The following is a 15,494-nucleotide window of genomic DNA, read 5'->3' on the forward strand; positions in this document are numbered from 1 at the left end:
AATAAAAGGCCAAATAACATTCCATTATGTGTGCATACACTTTCGTCACTGGATACCTGGACTGCTTCCACCCCCTGGCTACTATCTTGATTGCTGTTAAGAACCTGAGTTCACAAATACCTGTTTGAGTCCCTGTTTTCACTCCAGAAGTGGAATTCTCCACCACTTTTGGGATTCTCATTTTTCTCCCCTGGAGAGAATACCAACTCTTAGCATTATTATGAGGATTAAGTGAGAGACTGTAAAATGCTTATTGCACTGCCTCACAAACAGTAGGTACTCAATAAATGATAGCAATCACTCCTAACTAATGAAAGGCCAGTTATTATCACTGGCAAAAGGGTTTCTGGCAGCATGCTTAATCAGGAAAGCATGTCTTCACTGTTTCAAAGATAAAGAAAGATCAAATTTCTTCATTTCCAATTCCAGCCAAGAGTCTTTCAGCTTGGCTCAGGCCACACCATTGGAAAAACAGGCTCCTGGAGTAGTTCAACCCACTTCCTCTTACAAACAGCAGACCTGGGCAGGATGATAGCACCTCACATGCAGGTATTTGAAAGCTACCACTAATCACTGTGAAAACAAAAAAGCAGTCCCCAGAGCATGCAAGATGTGTCTCCAGCTTCCACTCGGCTGGCTGCACACTCATCTCCTTTGTCCATGTGATGTCAAGAAAACTCACCCAAACTATGGAAGAACCCAAGTTGACTACCTGCAACTAGAAAATTTCATCTACAATTATTTTAAAAGGAAAACAAATGAGATTTAATAGCAATAAAGATTCAAATAACTTCAGTCTCTTTGTTAAAGTTTCATCTGCTACAAACCTGACAGATGGGTTTTTTATGAACCAAAGTTTTCTGCATTTCTAAGAGGCATTTAAACTAATAAATAAGATTTCTAGACCATATTACATACAAAGAGAAAACCTGTTTCATTTTTTTCCTTACATTTCCCTAATCTTTTTCCAGTTTTATTGAGGTATAATTGACAAAAAGTATGTGTGTACATGTGTTTTGATACATGCATACACTGCAAAATTTATCACAAGCTAATTAATATACCCACCAACTCACAATTTTTAAAATTTGTAGTGAGAATACTTAAGATCTACTGTTTCGGCAAATTTCAAATACATAATATGTTATTATTAACTGAAGTGACAATGCGCTACATTAGATCTCCAGAACTTATTAATCTTGAAAATTTGTACTTTTTGACCAACATCTTCCCATTTCCCCCATCTCTTTCTGATAACCAACTTTCTACTGTTTTTATGAGTTTGACTATTTTTTGGTTTCCATGTGTCAGTAAGATCACATAGCATATGTCTCTTTCTTTAAAACAAAGAACTCTCTTTGTTTTGTGACTATAGAAAATACCCAAATATCATAAAATATGCATTCTACTAAGTGTCTTAGTCCCTAGTCTTAATATCATCAACATGTATATGTCCCTGGCACAAAAACTGGCCAATTTATTTTTCTTTAGCCCACCAACTGGTCTTGCAAATAAAGTTGTATTAGAATAGAGCAACACTCATCATTTACATATTATGTGTGGCTAGTCTCCCTTGGAACAACAGAGTTGAGTAGTTGTAATAGAGACTCTATAGCCCCAAATTCTAAAACATTACTACTTGACCCTCTACATAAAAATTTTCAATTGCTGTCCTTGGATAAAAAGTAACATTTTTAAAAAAGAGAAAAAATCATGCTGACACTCAAAAAAATATGGAATTTTTTTTGAGGGGGAGTGGGGGTACCAGGGATTGAACCCAGGGGTCCTTAACCACTGAGCCACATTCCCAACCCTATTAGTACTTTTTATTTTGAGACAGGATCTCACTAAATTGCTCAGGGCCTCACTAAGTTGCTGAAACTGGCTTTGGATTCATGATCCCCCTGCCTCAGACCCCTGCGGCACTGGGATAACAGGCATGCGTCACCACACCTGGCTCAAAAAATACGTTTAATGAGATAAGGCCTTAAACTTTTTTTATCTGGGGGTTTTATAATATCTTGTCACAAACTACATAGATTTACAATTAATATAATGGTATGCCAACTCATTATTTCTTTCCTTTGGTCAAATGTCTACAAAACCAACAAAAATCCTTTTCTCCTTCCTCCTTACCTACCACCAAGATTGTTATGGTTCAGTTATGTCCCCCAAAAGCTCATGTGTGAGACAATGAGCTTAGAGGTAAAGTGATTAAGAGCCTTAACCTAACCAGTACATTAATTCCCTGGTGGGGATTAACTGGGTGGTAACTGTAGGCAAGCAGGGTGTGGCTGGAGGAGGAGCCTTACTGGGGGCATGCACTTGGGGTTTACATTTTACCCACAATGAAGGGAGTAGTATCTCAGTTCTCTCTCCCTCTCTTTCTCCCTCCATCCCTCCCCCCCCTCCGCCCCCCCCCCTCTCTGCTTCCTGGTACCATATCCTGAGCCACACTCTTCCATCATAATGACCGGCCCTAAGGAATAGAGGAGGACATCTAAGGACTGAAACCTCTGAAACCACGAACCCCTAATAAACTTTTCCTCCTCTGTGTTGTTCTTGTCAGATCTTTTGGTCATAGCAGTGAAAAAGTGAAAAAGACTAAAGTAATGATTTAATCCCTCTACACATTCCTCTCTCCCACTGTCATGGGAAAATTTGACAATATCAGTGTCATTACAACTCAGAACCTTCAAGTTTCTATTTAGAATATTCAAATATATATTGCCATAATATAAATCTACTTAAATATTCATGAACTTAAAAAAAAAAAAAAGCAATGCTTACTCTTCATCTCAGAGATTCATGCTCATGTTCCTATGTTTTTCCTTCTGAGATTCTTAGCCCTAATTCCTACTGGCAGAAGTCCTACCTGCAGAATGGTGCAGGTCCACTGGCATCTTTAGATGATGAATGACATAGATATGCTACCTTTTCTTTTCAAAAGCTATACTCTTCGCCAAAATTTTCAAATAGTGATGAAACAACTGGATGACTATTTAGTACTAAATGAACTTTTATTTAAATACTTTAAAAACCTTTATGGGAATTAGAACTTATTTATTCATAGAGATATACATGCAGTTATGATTCATATTTGATGCAATAATACTCAAAATTCCAGTATGCTATTTTGGGAAATTAACACCTTATTCTAAAATTGGTGTGATAATGAAAAGGACCAAAAGTTGCCAAGATAATTAATCTTAAAGAAAAAAAAAAGCTGTAGTAATTAAGTAATAACTGGTATAATTTCCCTAGAAAACAGTTTTGCAAGATCAACTAAAGTAAATAGACATATTTCCTATGACTTAGGAATTCTATCCTTAAAAATACCTACACATGAACCCCAAAAATACGTGAAAGAGTGTTCAAAGGACGTTACTGATACTACCCAAAACAGTAGAGTGAATAAATGAGATAGATCCACATAATGGGATACCATATGATAAAGAAAAAGAATAAAGTAAAAAATACACACCAAAACATGAAAGAATTTCATGAATAAGATGTTGAACAAAAAAGTACATTTTTTTTTTACCACTCTACTGATATTACATTTTAAAACAGGCAAGATCAATTGATATCAGTAGTTACCCTGTGACGGGGAGAACAAACTTCTACACTGCTGGTACCATTCTCTTCTGATCTGGATGGTGGCGAATGAGTATTTATTCTGCACAGAATTCATCAAAATGTCCACTTATGATCTGTGCATTCTTTTCCATGTACTGATGTACACTTATACCAATAAAGTATACTTTTAAAAATTAAAGGTAAGTTCAAAAACTATAATATAAAACAGACAAATGTAAACAAAATTTGGAACAAATTTAAAATTTAAAACAAATTTTTTCCACACACACAGAGACTCCTAAATTATTAACTAAAATTTACCATTATACCAATATTCTATCATCTACCAGTTCAAATCTCAAAATGCTACTTATAAACATCAGGTATCAAAATAAGAAAACATGATAGCAAGAATATTGGAGGTAAGTTTTCTCTCAAAGGAAACAGGAGAATGTAACGAACTGAATATCAAAGGAATAAAATTGGCCTAATCAAGATCTTTTCATTGTAGCAAACACAGGGAGTGATCCAGACATGAAAATACAGTAAACATAAACAAGGACTCAAAGAAACGGGGCAGGGTTTCACTGAAATGTGACACTTGATTATCTGCCCATCACTCCATCTGAATTTTGTTGAGTGCATGTCAGACTCAGTGTTCACGTGTGCAGGAACACTGCTGTTTATTGACAAACACTGGTGTGCACTGAGCTTAGCTGCAGAAGCCTGCTTCAAACACCCTTCCATGGCAACCAAATATGTAAACAGATAAAGAACATTATCTGCTCTCACTGCAGGAAATGCAAAGCTGAGGGACAGAGGGGACCTCAGGCCACAGTCTCCAGCCTTCTCTGAAGTCCAGGGGAAGGCCAGGTGACAATCATAATGTAAAAACAATGCTAAACTCATGATCACCTGTCTACCAAGCCAGTCTGGGAAGTAAAAGAGCCTCCTTCCTCTCAATGCTCCATGACCACTCTCCCCAAAAATGTACACTGAGGTGGATGGTCTTCAGACACGCTCAAGGGTTGTTCTCAGATAAAGCTTTTACACAGAGGAAAGGATGTCAACAAGTGAAACTGCCACTGCTTATCTCAAAATAGCCTCAAGTGGGCAGGCAGCCAGCTTCATATCTGGATTTTCACACTCTGAGTACTTTGGGTTTATGAGCCCATGATTGACAAGGTTAAGTCCTCTAATTTGGTCCAATTCATCTTTTTGTGGATTTTTGCTTGTTTTTTCACATCTTTTACTCTACCTTAAGTTTTTGAAAGGCATTGCTAGTTTTTTTTCTAAAGGTACCTACTATCAAAACAAAAACAAAAAGCCCTCCTTAGGTTGCCATACCTTTCCTCCAATATGATTTTGTTCACTTGGCCAAAAGGCAATCACCCACATGGCCTGCATTTGATGACTTCACCCTACCTTATGAAAAATGTTAGAAGTCAGCTATTAATTTGCAATTTGATGGTTATTTGGGTTTCATAGTACTATGCATTTTTCTTTTAATTTAATCTAATTAGGTTTAGAAAGTCTAGACTACATTTTATGACACTCACAGGGTGAGGACCTCATAGAATGATCATAAATGTAAACAGGGCATACAAAACACGTTCTTATTTGACGAGATATGCAAATTCTACCAATATACTACTCATGAACAAAGGGTGCTGCTGAAGGGGCTGTATGTTCTTCTTTAACAGTCATAAGAAACGGACGGCATAATCAGCATATTAGTTTCTGGAAATTGGGGCTTCCAACCCTTCTGCCTTGAGAAATGGGGCAGCATTGAATATACACAGCCAGATGGTAAGCAAACAATCTCCTGGATAACAGACTAGAGATTAAACTGCATGTTGAAACACTTTTCCTAAGAACAAGATTTTTTAAATGGAGGGAAAGTAAAAAAGGAAATCTCTTCTTCTCTTGGGTGATTTCATTCTGTGCTGCTATTTTTATAAAGGCCTTTACTTTACAGACAGTGACTATATATGTGGTAGATCTTTTAAAACACAGTCCTTTAAGGTAGATACTATCCCAATTTCATAGATGGGGAAAATAAGGCTCAGACAGCAGAAACACTTTGTCTATCAATAAAGAACTAGTAAGAAACAGCCAGGGATTTCTCACACTAGTGCAGTTCTAAATTTACAGAGGACTCTGTCTCCTACACCCTGCTTCTCCACGTGTCCATCTTATTTATTTTTTTAATTTTTCTGCTTAACTCTCATTAACTCACATATCCTTCTGCACTGATAAAGGTCTGTTTTCTTCTTCTACAGCCACCAACTCAACTTCCCCAACTTCCCTCGCCAGGTTAGACCCATGAAGGCAAGACTCATCCACATCAAGGAAGATAACTGAAGCCCATTTCCCAGCCTTGCCATCCCCAACCCAGCTTTCTCCCCCTCCTCCCAGGCTTTTGTAGTTCAACCCAAGTTCATATGGTATCATTTTCATCAAACTGGCTTCCATGACACCACAAGCTAACTGCTCATTGATCATCTGAAGGATTTAATGGGACATTTTTTTTTTTTTCTCTGCAGTGTTGGGAATTAACCCCGGGGCCTCATGCATGCTAAGCAAATGCTCTACCACTGAGCTACATCCCCAGCACTTATGGATCTTTAAATATTAAATGATCCTTCTGAAGTGTTAGTAGAAAACATCTGAGACTCTAGAAACAAGCACATCATTTTTGCCTTGGCCCTAGCTGATCCCATCTTGCATAATCTTGTCATGCTACATGAGCATGAAGGCAGGCGGGTAGAGGAGAAGGCTGGTACAATAAACCTATCATACTATCCTACCTATGCTTTATGTAGTTATAATCTTCATTCTGATAAGGAACTTGAGAGGATAATTCACTTGGCTCAGAGGCAAAAGTGGCAGGGAAGGACTGAGTCTCCCTGATTTTATAACCTACGTGGCTCTGTGACATCATCTCTGTCCAGCATCTATTTCCCATAATATATCAGAGAAGACAAGTTCAAGAAGTCTGAACGAATTGGGAACTAAGAATAAAGACATTAAAATGAGCACATTAGCCATTTCCCCTGAAAACAAAATCAATACACCCAAAGGGGACCCAAGTTCTTCATGGGCAATGGTACCATAGGTTCACCGCACAGGCTAGTATGCTGGGCACCACACAGTCCAAGGGAAACAGGGTGCTTCCTGTTACATCGACCTTCATTAGACAGCTTCTCTTAAAGAACTTACCATTGTCCCACTGCTTCCCTTTCTTTCAAGTACTTAAAAGACTTCAGGGTTTCCTGCAGTTTTGTAGCTCATCCCCATGAAGATATGTCTGTCATGTATAAAAGGTGGCAGCATGCAGGTACTGCCACTGCAGTGATGAGCCAGGCTGCTCTTAAGAACAGAGTCCTTCCTGCACCATTGTGGAGCCACATCATATGCTATGCCTCTGACAGCAAACCACTCCATGAGAACAAGAAGGATCAGAAGACTAGGTGCCTGGATAACTTCTGGTCATGGGCAGTTTACTAGATATGCAAACTCAACCTCTATATTCTCTCAAGAGAAAAGTGCTATTGATGGGGAAGGGAAAGAACAGAAGTCCCAGCTTCTACAGACTCCCACATTCTACCACTATGAAGTCATGCTGCAACATGATAAAGATGATAAGCAGAGATCAAACTACTAAGGCTTCAAAGAGGAAGACATATGAAATGGAGCCCCAAACACCAAGTCATCTTTGTTAAAAGAAATATTTGTTAAAAAAAAAAAAGAGAGAGAGAGAAATGCTCACTAGCCCACCCTTGTGCAGCTATGCACACACTCACACTCCTTACCAAAAGTAACTTCTCCTTTGCCAGCTTTGTCGAACAGCTGAAAGGCGACCATAAACAAAGCATCTGGGGCACACAGGACAGACTCAAATGCTACAAATTCTTGAAAGGATATTAACCTGCAACATAAAACAAGCACAAAGCACAAAGTCAGTAGCTTACGGAAAATAAAAGCATACACAAATACACACTGAGGGAAAAATAGTCGAAAAAGTAAAATTCAAAACTAAACACATTTACTAACACTTAGCACTTCCTTTTACATACAATAAACAATTGTATGGACTGAAATAACAATATATGGAACCTAAAAAATATGGCAGGCTTGAGCATACAGTAAAACACTCAATGCATTATAATTTCAAATGAGACAGTTTTATCCAACACCATTTATGTTGATTTACCTCGATCTCCCCTCAGGCACATTATTAGATTCTATAATTAAAGCTTAGAGACTTTAGGTTAAGAAATGACTGCATTACAGCCAAGACAGAGCAGCTTTGTTATTCATTAATACCCTTACACATCGTGTAAAAATGACTCACAGATGCGCATTCATTACTGACATCTACTGACCACATGTGAATTGTACCCGGGACATTACAGGGAGAAATGCAGATAAATCAGACACCAAATGTGACCCAAAGGAACTTCCAGTCAAGCAAGAGAGGCAACACTAGTCTAGAAATAGTAGCATACAAGAAAGACAAATGGGAAGGCAAGGACCAACATGACAGCGGAATTCAGGAAGAAAATCAAGGGTGGCTTTGTGGCAGGAATGGAAGTGAAGTCAAGACTTAAGGACTGAGTAAAATCCAGACATGCAGTGATGGGCTCTATGGGAAGGCTCCTCAGGCAGAAAGCCAGAACACAAAAGTTCAGAGTGCACGAGGGCAATAGTGACAACTGATTTGTCTGAACAACGGAGTGCACAAGAGAGAAGACTGCCAATGAGACTGGAAAGAGAAGACAGGGATGACCTTGAAGGCAAGAAAAGGACCCAGTCATTCTTCTCTAGGAAAAAGGACTGCCTGAAAACTTCTAAGGAAAGTTATAATATGATCAAATCCAGGCTTTGGGAATGGTGTGACCAGCCAGGGATGCTGAATTTCCAAAGATTAAACAGTCCATGAAGGATTTCCTAAGAATTTTTCTTTTTCATCAGTATATTGTATTTAAAGTTCCAAGATTTCAATAATATGTTGAGATAGTCTAGGTTTGTGGAGGGTATGGAAGGAGAAAATATGAATATTTTCCCATGTCTCACATGACACAATAATTTCAAACCTCTTATAGAAAGAAGATATCTCTATACAAAGTGTTACAAAGTTAACCTACCTTTTTGCCAGAATGTCACCTGACTACAATAATACCATAAAATAAAAGGGAAAATGCATGGTGTGTCCAATATGGCATTTCCAAATCATTCACCATCCAAAACACATCCTTCTAGAGGCACGGGACATTCAGGAACAAGGGTTTCAGGAGAACAGTTGGCCAGGAACGTTCACTCTCTACCATAGTTTCTCTCACTGAGAATCTGCGTGCAAGTGAGACGAGGGGTGGTGGGGATGGGAAGAGAAGCATATGAGTCAGACCTTCTTGGCTGAACTCAAGGGGCTTCCTCACTGTGAGGTGGGAGGGGAGACAGTCATGAGCATATATAACCACCAGAGTGGGCAAACAGTGTGAAAAGTAAAAGGAGAAATAAAGTACTAAGGGACACAGAGATATTCCACTCTGCTTGGAAGAGTTTGGTAAATCTCTATTAAGGCGAGGTATTGAAAGTATAAATTCTGAAGGTCAACAGATCTTAGGAGCCATCTGCTTCAAGCTCCTACTTTTACTTTTGAAGTTGGAAAAAAAAAATGACTTTGTTAAGGGGAAATAACTGGTTTCTGGCGTTCTGGCTTAAGAAATGGGTCTCTTGGTTTCTGTTCGACCTGGGTGGATTTACAGTGGTGTGACAAGACAGACAAGAGAGCGATGCGGACACAGTGCATTCCACACTGAGGGAGCAGCAGAGAATGAACAGAGGTCAAAATGGAAGCTAGTGCTATGTTTAGAAGGACGTAGGAGCTACTGACCCTGCGTCCAACAGGTCATGTGGATAAGAGTGGCCTGAGGTAGAACGTCTGCCACCTGAGGGACCTCAGAGATCAGGTTACAGAATCGCCATGATTTTACAGTCAGGGGGAATTCACTCCAGGTTTTCAGATTGACAAATGACAGGGTCAAACCTTTGTTTTAGAAAAAGAACCAGGGTGGAAGATGAACCTAAAAGGAGAGAGATGAGATGGGGGAGGCTCTACTAGGGTAGAGGGTCTGAGCCAGAGTGGGAGCCCTAGGAATGAAACGGAGGATAGGAGAGGCTAGAGAGCTACAGGTGAGGCCAAAATGACAACACTGCAGAGGCTGAGGGCAAGGACAGAGACCAAGATGCTCCCAAGACTTGTACATTGCACAGCTGAGTGGGATGATGACACACCACCAATGGAAAAGAACAAAAAGGAAAACCCTGGAGGAGAGACTCGGGGGAGCATGGGACCAGTTCTGACCGTGTGAATTTGAGGTGTCCCCATGTGTAACTCAGGTGAGCTGCAGGCTGAGCTAAATTTTTGTGTCCCCCACCCCCTGCAAAAAGCATGACCCCTAGTTCCTCAGAACCTGATCTAATTTGGAAATAGAAGTTGTTACAATGTCATTAGTTAAGACAAAGACCTACTGGAGTAGTCACCTGATCTAGTGTGACTAGAGTCCTTATACAAGGGGGGAGATTTGGACATGGACATGCACATAGGGGACATGATATGAGGGTTAAGACAGAGGTCAGGGTGAGACTTCTATAAGTCAAACAACCCCTAAAGGCTGCCAGCATATGCCCCCAAAAGCTAGGCGAGAGGAACATAACACTCCCTCAGAAGAACAACCCCACTGACCCCTTCTTCCTGGATTTCCAACCTCCAGAACTTGAGATAATACGGTGCTATTTTTAAAAAAATATTTATTTCTTAGTTGTAATACCTTTATTTTATTTATTTTTATGTGGTGCTGAGAATCAAATCCAGGGCCTCACACGTGCTAGGCGAGTACTCTACCGCTGAGCCACAACCTCAGCCCCCTACAGTGTATTTTCTAAGCTACCCAGTTAATGGTACTTTGTTACAACACCTGAGGATACTAATGCAGAGGCCAAGGCTGGAAGCACAGATATGGGAGTTTTAAAAAAAATGACTCCTTGAAGCTGTGAATAAAACTTTATCTAAAGATATTTTACCTTCCCGCCAAAACATCCCTCATGAAGGATGGCCTTGAGGAACTGCCCAGCAAGCCACCTGGGCAACTGCAGGGTCACAGAATAGTGTGTTACTGAGGATCTGTGTCCTATTGTCACCACTCCTTGGCCCACCACCCCACTGAGCAGGCACCAGCAGGCATCAGCAGCCACATGGTCACACTGTACTGCTTTCCAGGTGACCTGTGGGCAGCATACAGAGGCAGAAAGCAACCATATTTGCTAAATTTCCCCTGCAGAGGCATAAGGTTAATTTTAAAAACAACTATACTATGTGTGATCTAGAGAGAAGATGTTTTCCACTTCATGGCCTGAATAAAAGTTTGAAATACAATAAAAAGAACATCTTACCTCTCTCAAAATGGTACGATAAACCTGGAAACCATATATATGTGTGTGAAGAAATCCTCTTCTGGAAATGCCAATGTGGTTTTATAACCGTAACTGGTCAGTGAATACTGTGGCATTTTAGGCATGCTACTGATACTAAAAAGGTATGTAATTTGGTAATCCTGTTAGATACAAGTATTACACATCTATGTAGGAGGTATACAGAACCATGAAATCATAATGTATTACTATTCATCAAAATCATTTTGGATTTTCAAGGTAATCTGACTAGAAAGCTATGAGAATAATTATATAGTACTATATTCATTTACAATATGATATCTTAAAACATCTATATTTTCATATAAACAGTACTTCAGTCTTGCTTTATAGATTTAATGGTATTAGCATAAGTTGCAACAAAGAATCAAGCTTCATCAAGTTCAGACCTAGCTGGGGAGCTCACTTAGTTCCTTTTCCAACACCCAATCCAACAACTACTTTGATAATGTCAGATGCCCTTTAAGGACAATCACATAAGGAGCTGGGATTGTGGCTCAGTGGTAGAGCACTTGCCTAGCACAAGGGAGGCCCTGGGTTCGATCCTCAGTACCACATAAAAATAAATAAATAAAATAACAATATTGTGTCCAACTACAACTAAAAATAAATAAATAAATAGACAGATAGATTGACTGATAGATAAGTATTTTGGAAAAAAAAAAAGATGATCACATAATTCCGATCAATTCCATGACTACTATGTAAGGAAGAGTATTTGACACCAACACTAACCTGCAGCAACTAACAAAAGGACATGGGTCAGCAAACATGGAAGCAAATATAAAAGTCACATTTCATAGGCCTGTATTACTCTAAGATGGGAGAGAGCAGGTTTACAACTACTGTATCACAGTTCTAATGCTACCAGAAATAGTTTTCAAGAAAGTCCTTTCTACTTTCCAAAGCACTGGAGCTATTGTTCTCCTTTTGGATGCCATTTACAATAGCAGCTACTTCATAACTCCTTTAAATAGCCTAAATACCACAATACTACTATAAAATACTGAATCAAAGAGGAAAGGGATTCAAAGTGAATTGCATTTATACACTAGGTTTATGACAATGTAAAGATCATACACCTATCACATACACAGAAAGATACGAGAAGGCTATATAACCCAAATGAGGATAGTGCTTCTTTATCATGTTGTAACTTTAGGCCCCCCTAGCCTGTTCTCAACTTGGCAAGGGATAGCTTTTAGCCTGTTATATTTTAACAAAGAACACAGACAAACTGTATTCTCTATGCTACTATGGAAAAAGTAGTAAGTAACATCAGGGAACTGGAAATAAATTAATGAATTCAGAGAGAAAGACTGTTGTTCTATTGAGAGCAAGGAGGAGATGAGGAAAGTCTTACTGAAATTAGGAACATATGACATCCAAGGGAAGATGTGATTAAGTGAATATGAGATCAGTCTTGGCACGGGGGTAAAATGTAACCAAGTGAACATATCACATCCGTCCTTCAGCAGGGACATGACCCAGTAAACACGGGAGGTGCAGAAGGAGGTACGCCAACTGCAGTTTGGCTTCAGTGTCTTCTCTGTGCACCAGGCAGAGGCCCAGGCTAAGAAGTGTAATCTCCCCGGAACTGGTGGGCCAGAGAGGCAAAAATTAAGCCAAGAACCAAAAAGGGAGGACTAAAGACAAAGCACCCTCGGTGAGGGGAAGTCCCGTGGTAATATGGTACTCACGAGCACCCATGATGGCAGGAAAAGGTCTGAAATTGTGAAATATGTTTAACTACATCATCAATTTGTGCTTCAGAATGTTTAATCTGACAGGATAACTAAAATGAATTGGAAGGAGAAACGATGAGTTAGGGAGACATGCTAGAAGGATCCAGGGAAGAGCCAGGAAGGCCTGAGTTACAAAGAAGAGCTCCCTATACCAGGTGGCTGGGGGTATATGGCGTCATGGCTCCTGAGTACAATTTGACAACACAGCAAGAGTCTTTAAAACAAGATTCCTGGTTTTGTGATGTCACAATCCTACTTCTAGGAATTTATCCTAAAAAAGAATGAATGAATGTATGCCAACTTTTATCTACAGAGATGCAGACAACAGTAAGAATAACCTCAATATATAATGTGACTGATTAAAGAAACATTCATATATGATATTCCCCAAACACTAAAAATTGTTATAAGCAAATCCATGGTATTAAATAAAAATTCAGGGGCTGGGGATATAGCTAATAGAGTGCTTGCCTCATATGCACAAAGCCCTGGATTCAATCTCCAGCATCACAAAAAAAAAAAAAAAAAAAATCAGTTATACATGGTATGTAGAAAATGATTCCATTTTGTTAAAAATGGAAAACAAATGTTATTTTACACACAAATTCTGCAGCTTGTACACCAAAGTGTTAACAGTAAATATCTCCAGGTGGATAAATTATTAAAAATTTAAGGTTCTGTGGTTTGTTGTGTTTTTTTTTTTTTTGCCTGATCATCTTTTCTGATTTTTTTCCCAATAGTACAAATACTGTTATTTTTATAATAAGAAAAGTAAAGAAAAACTCATGCAAAAGAAAATAGCAAGGCCCTAAACTTGGATGGTAGCAGAAGGAGGTAAGAGATGCGGTTGGAGAATAAAAAATTGAAAAAGAAACAAACTCTCTGAAAGCATCACGGAACTCCTGTTATCCAAGGTGGATAACCTCCAGTTCTCTTCCTCCCTGCTGGTGCTCATTCCTACTCAGTAGGGGCTGAAACCCCATGTGGTCCCTTTCATCTCAGTCTGGCTCCTATCTCCAGGCCAACTCTGTGGCTATGAAAGTTTAAGCGAGTGCACATAAGGATCTGATCTGTTCATACTTCAGGAAGTTTGGGTGTAGACAATGCACCATATCAAAATCCAATTACCACTTCTACTTAAGGTTCCTAACCACAGGAGTGCTTTGCAAAAATAACTTCTTACTACCCTCTTCCGTGTGTTATAACAGAAGCCAAGCAATTGTGCAGGATTACTGGCAGAGATAAAAGTAAATTCTAACTCCACAAACGGGGTTCCAAGACCACCCAGATTCAAGTATCTGTGGATTAAGAAAAAAATCCAGAACTGGACTCTCCTGTGACCACCAGTTTATCAAAAGAGCTCTGGTCTCCATAATTTTAATATCTTTAAATAGCTACCTGGCTTTCCCAGTTCTTATCTTTTCCTCCCAAAGCTTTGCATACATGCATTCTTCAGGTAGCCAAGCAAATAAGGAGCTTGTGCCTACTCTATGCCAGGCAATGCCCTAGGCAGTAAGATATGGTAAAAAGGAGAACTACGGACAGAATCTGTGAGCTCAAGGAATCACATTCTAGTGATGGGCATGAGGAGGTGAGCAGGCAAAGAGCACAAACATATATAAAGATAATTCCAGAATCAGATAACCGTGCGCAGAGGATAAAGTAGAGGAATGCATTAGAGCAATGCTTTTCAGCCCCACAGATTCTACTTAAGGGGTCTGAACTTCCCAAGTGACTCTACTATGCTGTCAGGCTGAGAATCAACAAGGGGAGAACTGTGGGGATGGGAGATGGAGCTGCTTTGCCTCAGAGGGTTCAGAAAAGCCTCTTGGGAGGAGGCATTAAGATCTGAAAGATGAAAAAGCAGCAGCACTGAGAACAGTGGGAGGCAGGGTCTTTGGGGGAAGAAAACTTTGTGCAAGGATCCAACACAGACCAGCCAGGGCAAGTTCCCAGGTATAGGAGATGGCCGAGAGGCTGGAGGGAAGAAAGAAGGTCAGAGAAGGTGATAAGGCATGCAAGAATTTTATTTTTGGTATATGTGTAAAGAGCACTGTTGTCAGGTTTGTGTAGGGAAGTAACGCAAAAGAACCCTCAGGACAGTGAGCCATGGTCATCAAGGCAAAGCTAGATCAGGGTGAAAGCAGAAGTGGTAAAACCAGGATCCATTTTCTAGATAATTGTTAAAGCTTAATAATGCAGGGTCTGGCGGGTCTCATCCTACAAGTCACAGCAAGAAGTTTTTAAAAGCCAGGCAACCAGTCAGATCCCTGAAGAGGATGCCTGGAGGGCTGTGGCTACAGGGGCTATAACCACAGGAAACAGACGGAGGCCCTGAGCTCACTGAGGATATGAAAACTACCAGTTAGATGAAAAAGAAGCTCATAAATAAAGATTTTTACTTAAAATGCCAGTTGACGGTCAGTGAGCATACAAAGGAGGCCTCCCAGCCCTAATTATGCAAATTTATCCTAATTGTTTATAATGAGCTGTAAAAAGACAATGAATTATTGGTTTTCTAGTCTAGACCTTCAGGAACAGGGTAGAAAGAAGCACAAGTTCTAGTCTTACCTGTGCCTAACTGCCAGAGTGACTTTGTCTCCTATTCCATGGAGGAGGCTCTCTCACATGCCTTTCACTCTGAAATCCTGCTCTCTTCCATTTTCGGTTACA

General features: G+C 39.7%; 1 protein-coding gene across 3 annotated transcripts in view; it reads right to left on the reverse strand.

Moving 5' to 3' along the window:
- Positions 1–15,494, reverse strand: part of Slc25a13 (solute carrier family 25 member 13) — a 178,825-nt gene that overhangs the window by 105,638 nt on the left and 57,693 nt on the right. For 2 of the 3 annotated variants that reach the window (XR_013088677.2, XM_076833883.2), the window contains exon 4: positions 7,395–7,510. The exons of the other annotated variant lie outside the window; for it this stretch is intronic. Coding sequence is in view for 1 of the 2 variants with exons in the window: in XM_076833883.2 (XP_076689998.1) it covers positions 7,395–7,510 (116 nt within the window). In the remaining variant the exon portion in view is untranslated. The remainder of the gene's footprint in view (positions 1–7,394; positions 7,511–15,494) is intronic. 3 annotated transcript variants of the gene reach the window in all.

Source organism: Callospermophilus lateralis, chromosome 1 (assembly GCF_048772815.1).
Source record: "Callospermophilus lateralis isolate mCalLat2 chromosome 1, mCalLat2.hap1, whole genome shotgun sequence".
NCBI lineage: Eukaryota > Metazoa > Chordata > Mammalia > Rodentia > Sciuridae > Callospermophilus > Callospermophilus lateralis.